The 20328-nt window shown below is 45.0% G+C and overlaps 1 protein-coding gene across 5 annotated transcripts in view; it reads right to left on the reverse strand.

The window, feature by feature from the left end:
• Positions 1-20328, reverse strand: part of PECAM1 (platelet and endothelial cell adhesion molecule 1) — a 72921-nt gene that overhangs the window by 39886 nt on the left and 12707 nt on the right. For all 5 annotated transcript variants that reach the window (XM_029926954.1, XM_029926951.1, XM_029926952.1 and 2 more), the window contains 4 exons: positions 16916-16980; positions 16801-16827; positions 7590-7883; positions 3796-4101 (listed from right to left, as the gene is read on the reverse strand). In XM_029926954.1, the coding sequence (XP_029782814.1) occupies positions 3796-4101; positions 7590-7883; positions 16801-16827; positions 16916-16979 (691 nt within the window). In that variant the 5' untranslated portion in view covers position 16980. The remainder of the gene's footprint in view (positions 1-3795; positions 4102-7589; positions 7884-16800; positions 16828-16915; positions 16981-20328) is intronic.

Here is a 20328-nt window from a genome sequence, read left to right on the forward strand (position 1 = left end):
CTGATGCAGGGTTCGAACCCACAAACTGTGAGATCATGACCTGAGCAGAAGTCGGACACTTAACCGACTTCCCAGCACCACTCAGGGGCCCCTAATTCACTAGTTGTTGTTTTTTTTTTTTTACTGAAAAGTCATTTAACTTCACAATAAATGGCTATCATTAAAAAAACAACTTGATGTTGCAGGAGTGAAAGAAAACAAAAGCAAAAAGGAACTATTGGGATCTCATTAAGATAAAAACCTTCTGTTCAATGAAGGAATCAACAAAACTAAAAGGCCTACAGAATTGGAGAAGATATTTGCAAATGACATATCTGATAAAGTGTAAATATCCAAAATTTATGAAGAACTTCTCAAACTCAACACCCAAAAAACAAATAATCCAGTTACGAAATGGGCAGAAGACATGACTAGCCATTTTTCAAAAGAAGACATCCAGATGGCTAACAGAAACATGAAACAATGCTCAGCCTCACTCATCATCAGGGAAATACAAATCAAAACCATGATGAGATACCACCTCATACCTGTCAGAATGGCTAAAATTAACAACACAGAAAACAACAGATGTTGGTGAGGATGCAGAGAAAGGGGACCCACTTGTACTGTTGGTGGGAATGCAAACTGGTGAAGCCACTCTGGGGAACAGTGTGGAGGTTCCTCAAAAAGTTAAAATAGAACTACCCTATGATCCAGCCATTGCACTACTAGGTATTTACCCAAAGGTGCAACAAGATGTGAAGGGGTACATGCACCCCAACATTTATAGCAGCATTATCAACAATAGCCAGACTATGGACAGAGCCCAAATGTTCACGTATGATGAATGGATAAAGAAGATGTGGTATATAGGGGCACCTGCGTGGCTCAGTTGGTTAAGCATCTGACCCGATTTCTGCTCAGGTCATGATCTCACAGTTAGTGGGATCAAGCCCCACAGTGGGTTCTGAGCTGACAGTGCAGAGTCTGCTTAAGATTCTCTCTCCCCATCCCACCCCCACTCACGTGCACATACACATTCTCTTTCTCAAAATAAATAAATGTTTAAAAAAACATGTGGCATATATATGTATATATGTATGTACACACACACACACACACAGACACACACGCATGCACAGTGGGATATTACTAGGCCATCAAAAGAATGAAATCTTGCCATTTGCAATTACATGGGGAGCTAGAGAGTATTATGCTAAGCAAAACAGTCACAGAGAGAGAAATACCATATGATTTCACTCATGTGGAATATAAGAAACAAAACAGATGAACATATAGAAAGGAGAAGAAGAGAGAGGGGGGAAGCAAACCTTAAGAGACTCTTAACAATAGAGAACAAACTGAGGGTTGATGGAGGGAGGAGGGTGGGGGATGGGCTAGATGGGTGATGGGCACTAAGGAGGGCACTTAGTGTGATGAGAACTGTTGTCACATGGAAGTGACAAATCACTGAGTTCTACTCCTGAAACCAATACTGCACTGCATGGTAACCAACTAGAATTTACATAAAAAATTGAAAAAAAAATAGGCTGCATCCCTGAATAAAAGTCAAAACAAGAGAGGGCATCTTTTAGGACACTCAACAACTGTCCTCTGGAGAAGGGTAATAATCACTAACAGGTTTTTTTTTTCTTACATCCTAATTACTTCAGATGCACCAGAAATCTAAATGCAGAAAAATAAGCCAACAAACAGTTAAACTACAGAAACAGTAAGAGCAAACAGATGCATTTTTAATTTAATTATCTTTAATAAGCTGTAGGTGTGAATCAGGAAGCTGGGATACTAAAAAAGAAAAAGATGGACAAATTTGATTCAATAAGGAGGAAATGCTTCTGCCTGAAAACTGATCATAAAAGAAAGACATGACAATGCAGGGTTTGAACCTGGGGAAATATCTGCATAGTACTGACAAAGAGCTAATGCATTTAATTTATAAAGGGCTCAAACAAATCAATCAGAAACAGGGAGAATGGGCCAAGTGTATATAAACAGGAAGTTTATGGGGGGAAATGTAATAAGTCAATAAACACAAAGAACATACCTGACCTCAGTAAAGACCAAAGAAATCTAAATCACAAGAACAAATATATCACTGTGTCTCAATCAGACTGTCATAAACAAGAAAATGTTGATAATGCTGTGTGAGACTAAGGATGTAGGAAAATAAACACTAGCATCAGTTTTGATGGAGATGTTCAACCATTTTGAGGAGTGCTTTGGCAATATATATCAACATTTAAAATGCACAAAACATTTGAAGCAAGAATTTGAATGCCAGGAATCAACCTCATAAATAATAATGAAATAAAATATTCACAGAAATATACAAATTATAAGTATGTATATTGCAGGATTGTTTTAATAGGGGGAAAAAGGGGTTGTGGGGGAGGGCACACCTGCATAGCTCAGTCAGCTGAGCGTCTGACTCTTGATTTTGGCTCAAGTCATAATCCCAGGGTCGTGGGATCCAGCCCCCCATCAGGCTCCACGCTGAGCCTGGGATTCTCTCTCCTCCCTCACACACGTGTTCTCTGTCTCTCTCTCTTTCTCAAAAAAATAAAAAATAAAAAAGCAAAAAACTGGGAAAATACTTAAAAGTTTATCATTAGAAAAATGAGGTAAATTAGATAAATGAGGTAAATCCTATATTAGGATTCTAAGATGTCACTTTAAGGATGTGGATCTATATTTCTTGATATGGACAAAAGTCCATAACATATTGTTAAGTTAAGGAAAAGTTACAAAGGAGTTATGTTTGACGGGTCACATTGTTTGTAAAAACAAAGAAAAACAAACAAAAATGTTGTGTGTGCATGAACATATAAGTAGAGCAAGTCTAGGACCGTATAAGTGATTCAAAGTATTGGTACTATGAAAAGTCCACCCCATTCCTTGACAGAAGCAGTCCCCATGCACATGCACCCCGAAATCCCTGTCCTCAGCCCCCATCCTGCCTCATCTGTCCAAATAACAAATAACACTTTATACTTTATATTGTGCCATACAGTCTGGAAATTTAACCCACACCGTGTATTAAAATTAGAAAAATATTATATATACATATATACATACACAATGGGCAGGGATGAAATAAGCTGCCAAAAGCAGACGGGTATTTGTGACAAACGTTGGGGGACTTGAGGCTACTGCACTAGACTGTGCCTTCCCCGGACTCCACCTGCTCATGAGTCCATGTGCCGTCCTACCAGCTGCCTGTCCTGGAGCTCTATTCTTACTGGACATGCACGCCCAGACTTCCTCTGCTACTGCCTTTCTCTCTGGAGAGCATTCCTCGGGCGTCTCATTTGCTTCTTATTTGTCCAACGCCTTGGTGGTGGGGGTCCTTCATCAAATGTGGGAGGCAAAGGCTGACAATCGGGACCCCCCCCCCCCTCAAACCCCTCCAAACTCCACTTCCTGGTGTCTGATCCACATTGGCTTAAAGCCGTGGTTTCCAAACTGCAAGTCACACAATGCATCATTTCACTGAGTCACGGTCAATGTTTTAAAAAACTGAAATAGAATAGAAAATAGCAAAATGCTCCATACATTAAGTATTATTTGTGAAACTTTTGCTTGGGAAATTTTGCATGCGCTCACACACACGCATCCGTATTTTCTGAACTATATCACAGTCAGAAAGTTTGAAGAACATGGCTTATAAGCGGTTAAGAACAGTCTTGAAAACAGCAGCCCAGCCAGAAGGCCCTAGCCCCTTTCCAACGTCTGGGCTTTCTCCCCATCCCAAACCAGCAAACCAGAGGGTGATAAAAAGGAGAGTAGGACTCTGACCCGTCACGGTGACCAGTTCACTCTTGATGACTTCAGAGATCTCCACATTGGTCCCAGAAAAGATCCTGGCTTGACACTGGAAATATATGACATGGTCCTGTTCCTCCACTGTGAATTCCATTACCATAAAATTCTGGTTCTGAGAAGTCTTTTCTCTTCTTTGCTTGACACTTTTTGCATCTAGTGTGAGTTTTTCAATTATGAAGTGTATCTGGGGATTTTCCTCTGGGACAGAACAGTTGACCGTCACAACCCCGCCTTCTATTGCCTCTTTCTTGTCCAGTGTCACTCTGGGACTTGACACTCCTTTGGGGGAAGAGAAAGTTTGTTAGTATCAGTTTGAGCTAGTGATTCAAGCTGGTGGGTGACCCACCTGAGTCTTTTCTTTTGTTCCCAGAACCCCAGAGCTACCTACCAGGTGATGACTGAGCACGGATGTTCCCCGAACTATACCAGGTACTTTGAAAAATACAAAATATGTTTCAGATGTGGTTGATGCTTTCAAAGTTTGCGATCCCACTGGGGAGACAAGTCTTGCCAACGGATACAATTAAAACAGAACAGCCAGTATCTATGGACATTACTGTGGTTGTTATAATTTACTGATGGCCAACCACAATCTAGGATTCACTTTTTATCCATGACCCCATGTAATTCGCGTAATAAATCTCCGAGGTGGGCATGAAAGATAAAAGTACGCCTATGTTAAAGATAAAGAAGGTGAAGCTCAGTAAGGTTCAAGGTTCATCCAAAATCTCCTAGTCAGCAAGCTGCAGAACTGAGATTCAACTCCAGGTCTGTCTGATTCCAAAGCCAGGAGTTGGGGTGGGAGGTGGGAGAGAGGAAGGCTATGTTGCCTCCTGGTTCACAAGCAAAGCTGAAAATAACTAAGCATCAGAATGTGTGGTAGAGATAACGAGGGACCAATCAGTCAGGAAAAATGGAGGTCCTCTTTGCCTGAGGGATCAGAGAAGGTTCTAGAGGGGAACAGGGCCTGAGAGTAATCTTAGAGGAAGGGTGTTGTTATTTGGACAGATGAGGTGGGACGGGGGCTGAGGACAGGGACTTCAGGGTGCGTGCGCATGGGGACTGTTTGTGTCAAGGAATATGATGGACTTTTCGGGAGGGCCATCTAGAACAAAGAAAAGGGTAGGGGGGGAAGGTAGAGTTGGTGGTGAGCCAGGGTCAGATGAGGGGGAGCTAGGACAGTCTAGCTGAGACTAGATGTCTTGTCCAGACTCTGTGATCTGGTGGTCATGAGCTCCACCTCAAGTCAGACCAACTAGCTTGTATCCTAAACTTTGCCACCTCACCCAGTTGCTTATGGCTCTTCTGAATCTTTGTTGTGATGCACCCAGTTTGGAGATGGCGGGCTGTCCTCTTGGGAAGGTGACCTATACTGTATTCCTACCAGTATTATCACCTGGGGTGGCAGCTGCTTACAAAGGTGTTTTCCTGCTTCACACTGATCTCCCCAAGAGAAGGAATCACGCCTTACTCCTTGTTGGGTCCTCAGCCTGGCTCAGAGTGGGACTCAATAAATGCTTAATGAATTAAAGAATGACCTCAAAGACCTGAATAATAATTAAGAGTTAGAGAGGCCAGCTTTGGAGTCAACCAGATCTGGGTTCTAACCAGCTTTGCCTCTGAGGAACTTCAAGGCATGAACATGCCACGCAACCTCTCTGAGCCTGTGTCTGCACCTGGAAATGGCCACAGTTAGCTCCCTGTGCTATTGTAGGGGCTAAACAAAACGTGTGTAAATACTTATAACTGTTTACCCCATGAGGGTCTAATAGGTGACAGTTCTTATCACTGGAAGTAACAATAGAGTGAACAACTACTCTGATGACAAAAGTGAGCACACAAAATGCAGAAATGACAGTTATGGTAATAGCTGTTAAGGAAGCATAGGGTTCAATTCACTAACTCTATCCATTAAATCATCTGAGTTTTAAGAAAAAATTCACCCTAAGTTTCTAAAGCCTGCCAGCACATTTCTTTTCAACATACATTTCCCAAATTCAGCCTGTCAATCTTTCCTTATCACTAAAGTCAGTGCCGAGAGCTGTTGGTCCGGAGAGGCCCAGTCCTCAGAGGAGGTGAGAAGGGCTGGTCTGCATCACCGTGGCTATTGCCCCTGGTGACTCTAAAGGATGTCTAGCCAGCCGTGCCCCTGACTGTACATAGCACATCTATGGAGAAATTTGCCTGGGGGAGGATAATGTCATGCTCTCCCTTGTAAGCCTAAAGGCTTGACCAAAAATGTAGCCAGAGATTGTATGCTCACGAAAGGAAAATACCCCTGAAAACTTACCTGCTGGTCATTCCTGCTTCCTATTGCTGAAAGGGTGATCCCTTTCTAAGGATGGCTGGGCTTAGCCCCTCACACATGATGGGCATTCATTCACTCATCCATTCATTCAATACTTGGTTACTAAGCACACTTTGATGCCATCACATTTAATCCTCAAAATGAAACAACCTTCAAGGGTATGTGTACCTACCTAGTGACCTCTATTTTAGAGACAGGAAACGAAGACTCCAAAGGTTGGGGAATTTGACCGAAGGGAAACTCGACTGGGATACTCTGTTCTTCCTTGGCCTCTGTTCTTCTATTCATGTGACATCCCATTTCTCTGCCCTCGCTGCATTTCATCATCAAGCAAATTCCTCCATGGCCTTTTGTATTTGGACCCAAAGTCCCTTCCTCCAGGAAGCCATCCCTAACTTCTCTAGGAAGAATTGTTGCCTCTCATCTTTGTGCTCCCAAGGCACTGAGATCATATGACCATTGGATTGTAATTATTATTTTTTTAATGTCTCTCTTCCCCATCAGCAGGAACTGCCTTCAGAGTTGGACTCAATCTGATGCATTTTCATGTCCTGCACCTGATTTTTGTTCCTGACTTGCAGCCTGGGGGAATGCTTCTTGAGGGAATAAACGAATGAGTGACTGGATGGAATCCTATATCTCAGAACTCAAATTTCCCATGATTTTCCTCCTACTTCTACATTTTTATCCATTTCTATTTCCCATTTTTCAGCTGCTTAATGTATTTCACAATCATTTACTGAGTGCCTACTGTGAGCCAGATTTCCTTGCTTGAGATACAAAAATGGACCAAACACCATCTCTTTCCTTGTGATCTCACTGAAGAGCAGAAAGGTGTGAAAGAAACACTTGTCATTGAGTGAAATAGTAATGGCCATTTATTGGGAACTTAATTTTGTGTTGGAAATTATACTAAGCACTTTACCTAGGAGATATCTTTTAATTCTCCCAATCTCTCACTGAGCTGGGTATTATTATAATCTTTATTTCACCGAAGAGAATTTTGAAGTTTAGAGAGGATAAGAAACTTGCCCACACTGGACTCCAGGCAGACTGACTGGAGAATCTGGTGCGAACACTCAACCTGTGGACTTTATACAAATGCCACTGAATGTTCAGATTGTACAAGAGCTGTAAGGACCGGGACCCTGGGGAAGATCGGTCTTGCTTGGGAAGATGTCAGAGAAGAGATGATTGAGTTGAGTCTTGAAGGAGGTGAAGAAGGGTATTCCCAGGAGAGGGAATATAGCCTAGGCAAAGGCAAGGAGATGAGAAATAGCCTTGGGAGCATATTGGGAGCATGTCTAATGCCTACATTTTCAGGTTAGGAAAATGCCAGGCAGATGAGTGACAAGGGTGACAATGGCGGTCCAGCGCTACCCTCCATTTAATTGCCATTCCTGCTACTGCGTGTGCTAAGCTGCATTTACTTGAGCTACGTTCAAATGCAGGGACTCACCTTTCACGCACACCTGGTACTCTTTTGAGGTTTTCTCCTTGTTGTTCAGACTCACGGTGCATTTATATGTTCCTGCATGAGAGACCCGGGCTTGGGGAATAAAATAACTCTCCGTGTTCTTCATGGAGGAGACATTGTGAACCAGCACATCATCCTTATAGAACAGCAGCCAGTGCTGAGGCTTGACCTGGGAGGTAGTGCTAATGTCCACGACACACTGCAGGGTCAGGTTCTGCCCGTTTTGCACCTCCTTTCCTGGCAGGATATTCATGTAGATGTGGTTGATGGTGAAAGCTACATGTCAAAGGAAGGAAAGCAGACACACACCTGTTATCTCAGAAACATCACCCTGGTGACCTTTACACATCAGATTGGTATTCTCACATCCTCTGCAGTGCAGTGTCCTGGGGCCCCAACACCTACAGGGGCCAGGCAGGCAATGGCTGTATGTGGTGCCCATTCTGGAAGAGGCTATCTACCCAGCGTCAGGCTCTGGAGTTAAGAGCTACTGTGTCTCCTATGCTTTGTTGGCCTCCTTTCTCATTGATTTGCATAAAGTGTAAACAAAACAATCGTGAGATTATAAACATTTTATTTAAATTTTTGAGCAGATAATGCAGTCAAATGTTTCAAAATCCCCAAATGCAGATGATATGATGTCTATGTGAAAAACCCCAAAGAGCTTACAGATAGATCATTTGAAATAATGCAGGTTTAAAAAAGTGGATGGAAAAAAAAAAGGTGGATAAAACTAATATTTAAAGATGCAGGATAGTGGGGGCACCTGGCTGTCTTAGTTGGTAGGACATGTGACTCTTGATTTCAGGGTTGTGAGTTCAAGCCCCACAATGGGTGTGAAGCCTACTTAAAATAAAATAAAAAAAAAATCAGGATAGTGGTCACTTCTGAAGGGAAGAGGGGGGTAAGATTAGGAATACACAGAACGATATAGCATTAGTTCTAATTTTCAGGTTGGGTGGTGGGGTCATGTGAATTCATTATGTTATTAAAAGCATGCGTATATAAATAAAACAAAAGGTCATTGTGCACAGATCAAAGGTGAGGGTGTGTTATGAGCCAGGGATTATAATCAATCCAATTCTGTGTACCTGAGACCCAAAAAAGACAATATATTTTCTGTATGAAGAAAAGATACAATGTAGGGGCACCTGGGTGGCTCAGTGGTTAAATGTCCAACTCTAGATTTGGGGTCAGGTCATGATCTCACAGTTCATGAGTTTGAGTCCCTCATCTAGCTTTGTGTTGGCAGCATGGAGCCTGCTTGGGATTCTTGGTCTCCTTCTCTCTCTCTGCCCCTACCTGCTCTCTCTCTCTCTCTCTCTCTCTCTCTCTCTCTCTCTCACTTTCTCTAAAAAATAAATAAACATAAAAAAAAAAGAAATACAGTGTAAACTCTCATCCCCATTCTTGCCCTGCACACCCAGTTCCCACCTCCCCTTGCAGAAAGAACCACTGAATTTCGTCTCTTCCAGATGGTCTTTACACATCTATACTCAAATACAAAGATAAAGTCTTACTCCTCCCTGATCGTTTATGCAAGAGGTAGATCTTCGTGTATAGAGTTTGGCATTCTACTTAATGTTTATGTGGCCCATGAGGGCTTTAGGGACCAGAAATAGCGTGGGACTGTGGAGACCAGATGTTACTCAAGCAAAACAGGGTCCTGTGACTTAGGTAAGGCCCCTAAAGATCAACTCTTAGCAGATACTTTGATAAAAGAAACATATATTCGTGGGCCAATGCTTGATGGATGTGTATTTATTGAGGCTCCTTACATATCCCAAATCTCCTTGTCTTTGGAGAGAGGAAGATCTCAGAAATCAGCATGCTTGGACCACTTTTCCGTGGTAGCATTAATCTTTAGAACTCTGTTTTTTGTCTTCGCTCTTCCTTACTAGCTCGCGGTCTGAGGAGCCTGCTCGGTGAGCTCTCAGCACGGAAGTTTCCCGCCCATCAATATGTTCGCTTCCAGGTAAGAACAGATGACCTCACTACCCCTTCAGTCCTCCTCATTGTAAGCCGTGCTGTTTAGCACAGTGATTCTAACAGGAGAAGAAAATAAGTGCAGAGCCACACTACCTGGCTCAAATCCCACCTCTGTAAACAAACCGTGCAGCTTTTGGCACATTCCTGAGTTTCTCTGAGCCTCAGTTTGCTTATCCACACAATGGACATAATAACAGTAAGTATAAATGGGAACCCCAGTTTAAGTGCTAGGAACATAGTTCTTGGCACAGATGAAGGTTTGAGAAATGTTAGCCAGGCTCTGCCAGTCACAGATACAACGCCCAACCTGAGTCCTGAGCTCTCTGAAACTCGAGATCCACTCCTTTTGCTAGCGAATTTTTTCAAAAGAAAACCATTTCCTAATTTCCCAGGTTAATTACGGTGGCTTCCTCAGACTCCCAGGAATAGTCATCCCCGCTGTGCTAGGCTACTTTCCTGTCATCATCTTGCATGAAGTGCACACCTATGGCTGGCCATGCCCTCGACTGGGATGCAGACTCGGGTGGGTACAGAAAGAAAGCAAGCCGGGCATGCCTGGGTCCAAACTGCTGACTGAAACAAGATGGCCGAAAGCACTGAAGGGGCACAGCTTGTATTGCCCAACGCCTGGCCCCTGGCTGACATCCCTTCCCTCTTCCTTGGCACCACTCAGCAGACATTTAAGGGAACTTCTCTGTGCCAGGCACTGCATCTAACAGTGGGGTGTCCAGGGAGGAGTGAGATCGGCATGGTTTTTGCCCCCCCTGGAGCTCACCATCTGTATTCCCAACTCTTTTCTACTTGGGGACCTCCAGCCTCAGCACCATCCCTGCTTGGGTCTCCTACTGACCAGGTCTCATTCATTTCCTTTTCGCAGGGGCCCTCGAGCAAACTTGGCTAAAGCATCAGGTGGTGGTTTCTTAGAAAGGATGAGATCCACTAGCAGGAGGCACTTCTGCCAACTTGTCTTTCTAAGCAACAAACACACATTTGCCTAATACATCAGCTCGACTGATTCACTGGAAGAAACATCACAGTCCCATGGTCCCCCTGGACCAGACAAGGGAGAAGGCAGGACAGCAGGGTGGAAGAAGGAAATGCTTTTTATACAACTGAGCAACATGTGTCTCATAAATTTATGAAACCCAGCTCTGTGACTTAACACAAAACCTCACTGACATGATGCAAACCAAAGTAGCAGCAGAGCGTTTGACACCATTGCCACCACAGCTGTGCAGTAGCCAGCCTTCGAGATGGCACCCAGTGAGCCTTGCCCTGTGGTATTCACGCCTGCATTGTTTTTTAATGTTGACTTATTTTTGAGAGAGAGAGAGACACACACACACAGAATCCAAACAGGCTCCAGGCTCTGAGCTGTCAGCACAGAGGCCCACACGGAGCTTGAGCTCACGAAGGTGAGATCGTGACCTGAGCTAAAGTCCGAGGTTCAACCGACTGAGTCGCCCAGGTGCCCCTCCCACCTGCATTTTATCCTTTCCCACATCACACCTGGGTTGTTCTTGGGACCCAAAAAATACTGACATGCTTTTTCGCTGTGTCTGAGTTTAGGTGATGAAAGCCCTTGCAACTTTTGTCTTGAGCACTCTTTCCTTTCTTGGGGATCACTCACTCTGGGCAAAATCAGCTGCTCCATGAGCATCGTGATAGAGAGGCCCACAGCCACATGTGTGAGCTCAAAAGCAAATCTCCTGGCCTCAAACAAGCCCTCAGATCATTGTAATCCTGACCAGCAATGGGCAATCTCCTGACAGACTCTAAGCCAGAACTCCCCAGATTCCTGACCCTCAGAAGCTGTGAGGAATAAATTGTTACCTTTTTGAAATTTATTTTTGAAAGAGAGAGTGCACACATGTGTGCTCATGCAAGCTGAGGAGGGGCAGAAAGAGAGGGGGAGAGAGCGAGAATCCCAAACAGGCTCTGCACTGACAGTGCAGAGCCCCATGGGAGGCTTGAACCCATGAACCACGAAATCATGAGCAGAGCCGAAATCAGGAGTCAGACACTTAACCAACTTAGCCGCCCAGGTGCCCCATAAATCATTATCTCATTATTTGCTAAGCAGCAATATGCCACTCAACTAATCTTTAAAAATCTCTACCTGATTATTAAGATAATACTGAAAACATTTTTCTCTTTGGGAATAAACTGTCCGGGAAGAGCCAAGCTGGATCACTGAATAGAGGTCTCACTATTTACACAACAGAGTGAATGTTCACATCCAAGCTCCCTGGGCCCCCTGGAGGTTCACGGGTGGGTGGTAGGGGGCCCACAAACCACCTTTGAGTTTATGCAAGTCCAAACCGCTGACTCCACAGCTATTAAGCTGGGTGATATTTGTTCTAGAGAAAATGGTGATGAAAGATTGGGTTAGGCAGCAGCCTTGAGAGGTCAGATCTTTTCAACCTGGACAGATGAAGGCTGATGGAGGGGGATTCATGGCAACAAAGTCACCACAGCACAGATAAGGGACCCTCATGCCAAATGCCCAGACCCTGAAAGAAGGGGCTGCTTCCTTGTACCTCAAGCCCCCCAGTCAGCGGATGCTCATGCTTTTTGGGACGATGAGGCATCATGACTCAGCCAGTGTCTTGGCCAACGTGGAAATGACTCAGAAAGCAGGGGAGAGGAAAGGTGGCCCCCCATTGTTGTCAGGAAAATTACAGGGAGCCATTTAGCACGGAGCCCCCGATGAACTTTGGTGCTCAGCAGAGACTGTGTGGACCCATCTTATCTGAACCTCAAGCATCTCCAAGTTCAGTTTGGGTCTCCTTCAGGGAAACGTTTAGTGCGCACCTGTGTCGGGTGCTGGGATTACAGGAGTAAGAAATCATCCCTGCTGTCCTAGACCGTCCGGGCTGGTGGGGACCCAGATGACTGAAGTACAATGAGTTAAGCACCAAAAACAAGGGTGGCTCTGGGGAGGCCATGGAAAGTGTGAAGGAAGGGACCCCTAAACTGAGATCAGATCAAGCCAAGAATGGGTGGTGGGGTGCTCCGGGCAGGAGAACGGCGTGCTCCAGGCGTGAGAGATCCCAGGTTTGGTGTTTTCATGGTAAGGATCTTTGCTGCAAACATCTTCACCACATAACTAATTTGTCTTAAAGCCATTTTGCCATTAAAGATAAAATCACGAACATTTGAGAAAGAGGACATAACAAAACATGAAAAATGAGTAACAAAATTAGAGAAACTATTGTAAAAAAAAATAATTGAATACACTTAAAATGTGTGTAGATTCATGGCAATTCTATGTTAATAACTGATTTTATTTCATGGATTGTACCTAAGCATTTGTCTTCAAAGTCTTTCATTCATAGAAGGTATACTTTTTTTTTTTCTTATTGATGGCTCTCGTCTTTCTTTTTTTACTAGTTTCTTCCTTATTAAGAGAAGTATCATCTTGGGGTGCCTGGCTGGCTCAGTCAGTAGACATACAACACTTTTTTTTTTTAATGTTTTTTTAACGTTTAGTTATTTGAGAGAGACAGAGAGAGTCAGAGCACAAGTGGGAAAGGAGCAGACAGAGAGAGACACACAGCATCTGAAGCAGGCTTCAGGCTCTGAGCCATGAGCACAGAGCCTGATACAGGGCTTGAACTTGTGAACCGTGAGATCGTGACCTGAGCCAAAGTCGGACGCTTAACTGAGCCACCCAGGTGCCCCTAGAGCAGCCAACTCTTGATCTCTGGATCATGAGTTCGAGCCCCATGTTGGCTGTAGAGGCTACTTAAAAAAAAAAATCAGAGAGAGAGAGAGAGAGAGAGTGTTTCCAAAAACTAGGATGTGTATTTGTAACTGAGCCTTGTACTACATTGTGAAAGTCTATTGCCTCCTATACTGTTGCTTGTTCTTGGCAGTTTGTCACATGTCCATTGACAGCTGTTCCCAAGTTCTATGGGAAGCGTGAGTTCAAAATTCTGCACCACCGTACAAACCATCATGAGGGCTAAGATTTATGTAACGTAAAAACAGAGCACCATGTCAATGGAAAAATGAAACCAAACTCAACCAGTTGATAAAACCAGCTGTCAGCCAATTCTTTTTTTTTTAACCTCGCATGATAAAATTGCTTTCCGGCCTATTAGTAATGCAGTGAAAATGCTTACAGCAAAGATGTTTGTGACAAAACTACCTAGAACCAAGACATCCATGTATTCTGGGCACATACAATTACAGAAACCAGAATACGGGGTCCAAGGGGCCAGGTGGGCTAGGGAGGAGGTTCCGGAACAGAGGGTGTTGCTTAGGATGCTAACAAACAGGGCCTACCTAAGGGTATTTGGGAGGGGGAGGTGACAGGATGACACTGGAGCTTTAGAAATATCACTATGCAGGATGTCTGGGCGGCTCAGTCAGTTAAGCATTCCACTTCAGCTCAGGTCCCGATCTCACAGTTTGTGAGTTCAAGCCCTGCATCGGGCTCTGTGCTCTCAGCTCAGGGCCTAGAGCCTGCTTTGGATTCTAGATCTCCCTTTCTCTTTCTGTCCCTCCCCTGCTCATGCTCTGTCTCTCTGTCTCTCTTTCTCTGTCTCTCTCAAAAATAAAGAGACATTAAAAAAAATTAAATTAAGTTAAAATAAATTAAAAAAAGAAAGATCACTGTGGGCTGGAGGGAGAGACCAGAGGCCTCTAAACATCCCGGACCGTGGTTCAGTTGAAACCTGCAAAGCCTGTGGTAGGGCAGGTGCAGTAAGACTGGGGGAAGGGCTGGACTTGAGAATATTGGTGACGAGAAAGGACTTGTTTTTTGGGGTGATGAAAATATTCTGGAACCAGACAGTGGAGGGAGACATTTGCGCCACATTATGAATGTACTGTCATTAATAACAGAGGAGGAGGGTTTGTCAGAGGGGTAGGAGAACACCAAGGAAGAGCCTAGAAGGTCGAGGAAGTAGGCTTTGTGCAAAGGCAGTACGGGGGGGTCCAGAAGGGTGAGGGCTGGGAGTGTTTGTGGCATTTGGTGGTACAAGGCCCTTGGGGACCCCTTAGTGAGAGGATTCCGGTGGCAGTGAGGGGCAGGGCTAAGACCAGGGTACTAAGTGAGGGCAGAGTGAGAGCTGAGGAAGCAGAGACAGCAGTTAGAAACCAGCCTTGACAGAAATTTGAGGAAGGGAGTGGATACATAGAGAGGTTCACAAGAAAATGGAGGGAGGTGGGTTGTTTGCGATTTTTCTTTTTCCTAAAAAACACACACACACACACACACAGAAAAACCCAAAAACTAGCCATTGTGTTTGTATACTGAGGAGAAAGAGCCAGAAGGGGGGGGGAGCAGGGATATAAAAAGTGGGGTGGCGGGCTGAATAAACGACAGCACGAGACCGGGGCGGATGGTGATGGGCTCAGAGCCCAGGTGGGCAGGCTGGCCGCGTCCGGCGTCCGGCCACCATCTCCGAAGTGGGGAGGGAAGCCGGGAGGATGGGTGGAGAGACAGATAAGCCTGCAGCCAGGGCAGGGCGGGAAGTAGAGGGAGTTCCCCCCGCCCCCCCACAGCAGTGTTTTCCCGGTGAAGATGGAGCTGAGGTCACCTCCGCAGCAGGCCGGCGGCTGGAGCTGGGTAGGGGAGCTGGGGATGAAAGGAAGGGAAAGGGCCCAGGCTGACCAAGGACCGTAGAGCACACCGTCAGGTCATGCATGTCAAATGTGTGGTCAGCAGGATGTCAGTGGCCTGAGGAACGGGAGACCCGGGCCTAGTCCTCACTCTGCTAGCACCACACACGGGTGTTGACCACACACGAGTACCTCGTGGCCCCTGGGCCTCAGTCTCCTCACGCACACAACAGTGAGGAAGCAGTGCTCCGTGTCCTACAGTTCTGCGGCCTTCCCCGAAGGTACAAGGCCTTCCGCTAGGAGCCCCGGGAAGGGAGCGGAACACTTCCATGCGAGGTAGGGAAGGTGGGAGAGACGGGAGGTCCTGGCAAGCAGAAGCCCAGCGACCCGCATGCTCGCAGGGCGTGGGGTGGAGAGCTGGGGTGTGCGCACAGCAGCGGACGCAGGGGCAGTGCAGGAGCCATGATCGTGGAGGGCCCAGATACTAAACTATCATTAGCCGTTGCATGCCACACAGGTAAGTCACCTCCTTTTACCTAACCTCATCCTCACACAGACTCCGTGGGATTGTCCCCATTTTACAGCCTGGGGGGAAAAAGGCACAAAGAGGCAACGTGATAGTGGCTTTAAAGCTCTGAGCTGGGCCTGTGGCTCCAGATAGAGAGCGGTATTTCAAACAGTGGCTGTTCTAGTGCCAGCGCCCCGCTAACCTGCTCTCTTGGGCCAGTTGGTCGTTTCTTGGAGTCACAGAGACATCATGAGTCCATTAGGATGCTTACGAAGATCATGAATATCTTGTCTCCATGAGTTGCCGTGGGGGTCAAATGCCCACTAAAGCACATGGACAGGAGACCAGCAGACTGGCTTTGCTAGTGGCCACAGCGGTCTTCGCACTGCCAGAGCCACTGGGCTCAGCAAACAAGCCTCATCCGCGCACAGCATCTCCCAAGAGCTATCCAACTGCCTGCAGCCACGTCAAGCCTGTTCTCTCACCGAGTGACCAGGAGACCCTCTTCTGCGGGCTCTCCCCCCATTTAGCCCCCAGATCCAGCAGAGCATCTTGTCTTGTCTTAAAGATTCAGAATTAGCTCTAATGTGGATGATAAGCCAGACTTTGAAGCTAAGCAGAAGCCCCCCTTCCCCTACACAAGCACAAAATATTACACATATTACCATAGCCTCACAGCCTGATGGGAAGCGAAATCCAATGCCTGTTTTAGATCATTTAGAAGAAAAGGTCATAACAACAATTTAGGTTCTGTCTTCATGAATCTAACAGATGGAGTATACCTCATTTGTGAACAAAAACAATGGGGGATAGGGGAGAATATGAACATAAGAAATTTATGGTAAAACAACCAAAACCAAATCATGGAATCACTCTTTTTTTTTTTTTTATCGCTTCCCCAATCCTAACAAACAGCGGTCCGCTTGTTTCTAGAAAAAAAAAATGCACGTGATTTCTAGAACATGCTGATTAGAACTTGGCTTAGAAGGAGCATTTTATTCTAAAAGCCTTCTAAAATTCCAGTTGGTTTTTCTCAGTTATAAACATGAAATCCAAGCGATCTGTTGTAAGTTTTAAGAATCCTGAAAAGATACCACGACGCTAGGTAGAAACTTTACAACTTACGGTTTTCTTGTCCTTCAAGGCCTGGACCTGGAAGAGATAGAAGAGATATGTTGATTTTCATTAGCTTTGATTCATCATGAAATCTAAGGAATGTTGGAAAGAGAATAAAACTCACAAAGCGTAAGCGCCAGCAGAATTCCAAGCCACATCTTGCTCTCTTGGGCTGCTTCCAGCTGCATCCTGAGAGCAAAGATTTCAGGCAGTTAGTTCTGCTTTTGGGCCATGCCCCTGGGGCAGAAGACACTTCCCTTGTGGCACTGATAAATCTGCTCTGAGAAAGTAAAAATGGCTTTGGTAACTTCTGGGACCACAGGCAGTGAGACTGGCGACGGTGCTGGTCAGGTAATGGCTGCCATTGCTGGAAACTGGGAACAATGAAGCATCTGCGGGCCTGATATCCCCTCAGGAAATGACTGGCCTTCCTGACCCGCCGGCCTCTGAATGCAGACTCTTTGTTTTAAAGTTACAAGTGACGTTTGCCTTAGTGCTCCTGAGCCTCCTGTCTCACCTGGGTTTAGAGCCCCTTCTGGTGGCTGGGTGAGAGGGTTCTTTCCTCCTCCCAACCTCTACCCAAAGGGCTTCTCTCTTTGGAGAGATCCCAACAAAATCTCTGTTTTCCTAAGCCATCCCCCATCCCCTGACCCCAAATCCAATGGGCCTCTCCACACAGCGTAAGTCTGGTCCTCCTGCCTTTCCTGGTAATGCTATGGGACAGGGCAGACTTTTCCAGAAAATGGCAGGTTCGCCAGACAGGCCTGCCACAGTGGTGCAGGTCCAGCTTGGAACTTGCTGGACCTATGACCTGGCTTCTGCGGCTGGTTTCGGTGTGAATGAAGGCAGCTCTGTGAGGTATCCACGCCTTTTGGTGGCTCCCCTCCAGCCTGTAGCTTTAAACATACAGAGTGCCTCAGGCCACAGGGAGCTTTCTAAGACAGAAGTCAGGTGCTTTCACTCCCCTGCCTGAACCCTTGGAATGGCTCCCCACTGCCCTCCAGGTACAATCCAGCCCTTGCTTACCTCTCCAGCCGGGTCTCTCACCTAGTCTTCCCTTTCCCCTATATTCTGGTTGCTAGAATTTATAGTTCCCAGAACACATCACGTGTCTGCACCTTTATCTTTGCCATACCTCTCCCTAGAGGACTCTTCCCCTCTACTCTTCCTCTCTTCTGGCCTATTCCTGCTCAGGTATCATGACTCAATTTACTCAATTTACGTATCTACTCTTCAAGAATTCTCCTCTGTCTCCCCCACACTGAGCTGCCCTTCCTCCGCATCCCTGTCTGCATTCCTCACCCCTCTGGTCTTCACTGGGTGAGACATTTTCTACAGTGTGCCAGGATGGCCAGTTCTTGGCCAGGTGGGTGGCTGGCCACATGATGGCAGGCAGGAACAGCAGCTGGTACCTCACAGATGATCAAAAAACATTAATAAAATGAATAATTGGGTGAATGAAGACAAGTTCACAATAGTGTCTGAATTAGCCTGTTACTGCGTTGGGGTTAGAGGGCAGTGTTGTTTCTGAAATGCTTCCTTCTGATTCTGCCGCAAGATAAATCTAAGTCAAGTTCAAACTGGAACAATAGAAACCAAAGACTTCTCTGCTGCAGGGCAAATACCAAGAAGGGATGGCTTCTAGCTAGAAAACAATCCTTTTCTCTGACCTGTGGTGCAATGGAAGTGATGATAAGACCTTTCTATGAAAGAGCAATGCAGCACAAAAGAATTTTTTCTATTGTTTACTTCTTTCTACTTATGTTGTTTTGCATCCTCTATTCCTCCACTGTAAACTCTCTAGCAACGACTAGAAATCACCACCTCCCATCTACCAAATTTCTATTTGGCAAGAAAAAAGAAACACCATGAGTCCTAAAATAAATGTTGGCTTCAAAGATAAATTTTGGGGGCACCTGGGTGGCTCTGGCGATTAAGCATTCGACTTTAGCTCAGATCATGATCTCATGGTTTGTGGGTCTGGGCCCTGTGCTGATAGCTCGGAGCCTGGAGCCTGCTTCAGATTCTGGGTCTCCCTCTGTCTCTCTGCCTCTCCCTAGCTTGTGCTCTGTCTCTGGCACTCTCAAAAATAAACAACAACAACAACAACAACAAATAAAAAGGTAACTTTTCGATACTGTAACCAGCTTGTGTTTCTCCAGGTGACTTTCAAGCAATGGTGATAAATGTCCTACCCAATGCCCCTCAGTTCCAAAGTAAACTTCTAAAACTTAGGCATTGTTTCATATACAATGCTAATAGTTTTAGAACACCATGAGAAAAATAAAGCTTCATTTCAAAATAAATGTTAATATTTTATTTATTTAATGTTTGTTTATTTTTGAGAGAGAGAAAGAGTGAACGGGGGGTGGGGGTGGGGGGGAAGAGAGAAAGGGAGACAGAGGATCCGAACCAGACTCTACATATAGCCCAAAGATGGACTCAAACCCAGGTACTATGAGATCAGGACCCAAGCTGAAGTCAGACACTTAAACGACTGAGCCAGCCAGGTACCCCCAAAATAAGTGTTAATACTTTAATCAATTTATTTTTTTAAAGTTTTATTTATTTATTTTGAGAGAGACAGCATGAGTAAGGGTGGGGTAGAGAGAAGGAGAGAATCTCAAGTAGATTCCACATGTTAGCGCAGAGCCTGACATGGGGCTTGAACTCACAAACGCGTGAGATCATGACCTGAGCTAAAACTGAGAGTTAGATGCTTATCCAACTGAGCCATCCAGGTACCCCAATACTTTAAAAGAAAAGCAGAAAAAACTGTATTCCCTAACTCACACCAGAATAAATTCCAAATGGACCAGCCCTCTGAAGGTAGGAACAAAACCTTAGGAGATTTAGAAGAAAATGTGAAAGAATTCCTCATGACCTTGAAATGGCAAAAGGTCTTTAAACAGGACTTAAAGTCCAGAAGTTATAAAATAAAAGACTGACAAATTATACTCCATGAAAAAAAGTTCTACGTTGCCCCTTCCCCACCCCCCAAAAAAGTTCAGTCAAGAGGAACAATACAAACTGGAAAAAATATTTGCAATCCACATCATAGACAAAGATCTAACATCTCCAATACATAAATGAATACATAATCTCTCTAATATCCACCCAACATGCACCATTCTCATTGCAAACAGCTGCTTTCTGTCACTATAGGTTAGTCTGTATTCTTAGAATTTTATAAAAACAGAATCATACAGTATGTACTAGGTCGGGGGGGTGTCTGTCTTCTATCAGCATAGTCAATTGTTAATTTCTTCTTATTGTTGAGTAGTATTCCACTACATGAATATATCATTTAAAAAAAAATCATTCTTTATCAATGAATTTTGAGTTGTTTCCAATTTTGCGTTAATAGAAAGCTGCTATAAATATCCTTTTGTATGGACATACACTTAAAAATTTTTCTTTTAATGTTTATTTATTTTGCAGAGAGAGAGAGACAGTGTGAACAGGGGAGGGGCAGAGAGAGAGGGAGACACAGAATCGGAAGCAGGCTCCAGGCTCTGAGCTGTCAGCACGGAGTCC

The sequence above is a fragment of the Suricata suricatta genome, chromosome 17, assembly GCF_006229205.1.
Source record: "Suricata suricatta isolate VVHF042 chromosome 17, meerkat_22Aug2017_6uvM2_HiC, whole genome shotgun sequence".
Classification (NCBI taxonomy): Eukaryota; Metazoa; Chordata; class Mammalia; order Carnivora; family Herpestidae; genus Suricata; species Suricata suricatta.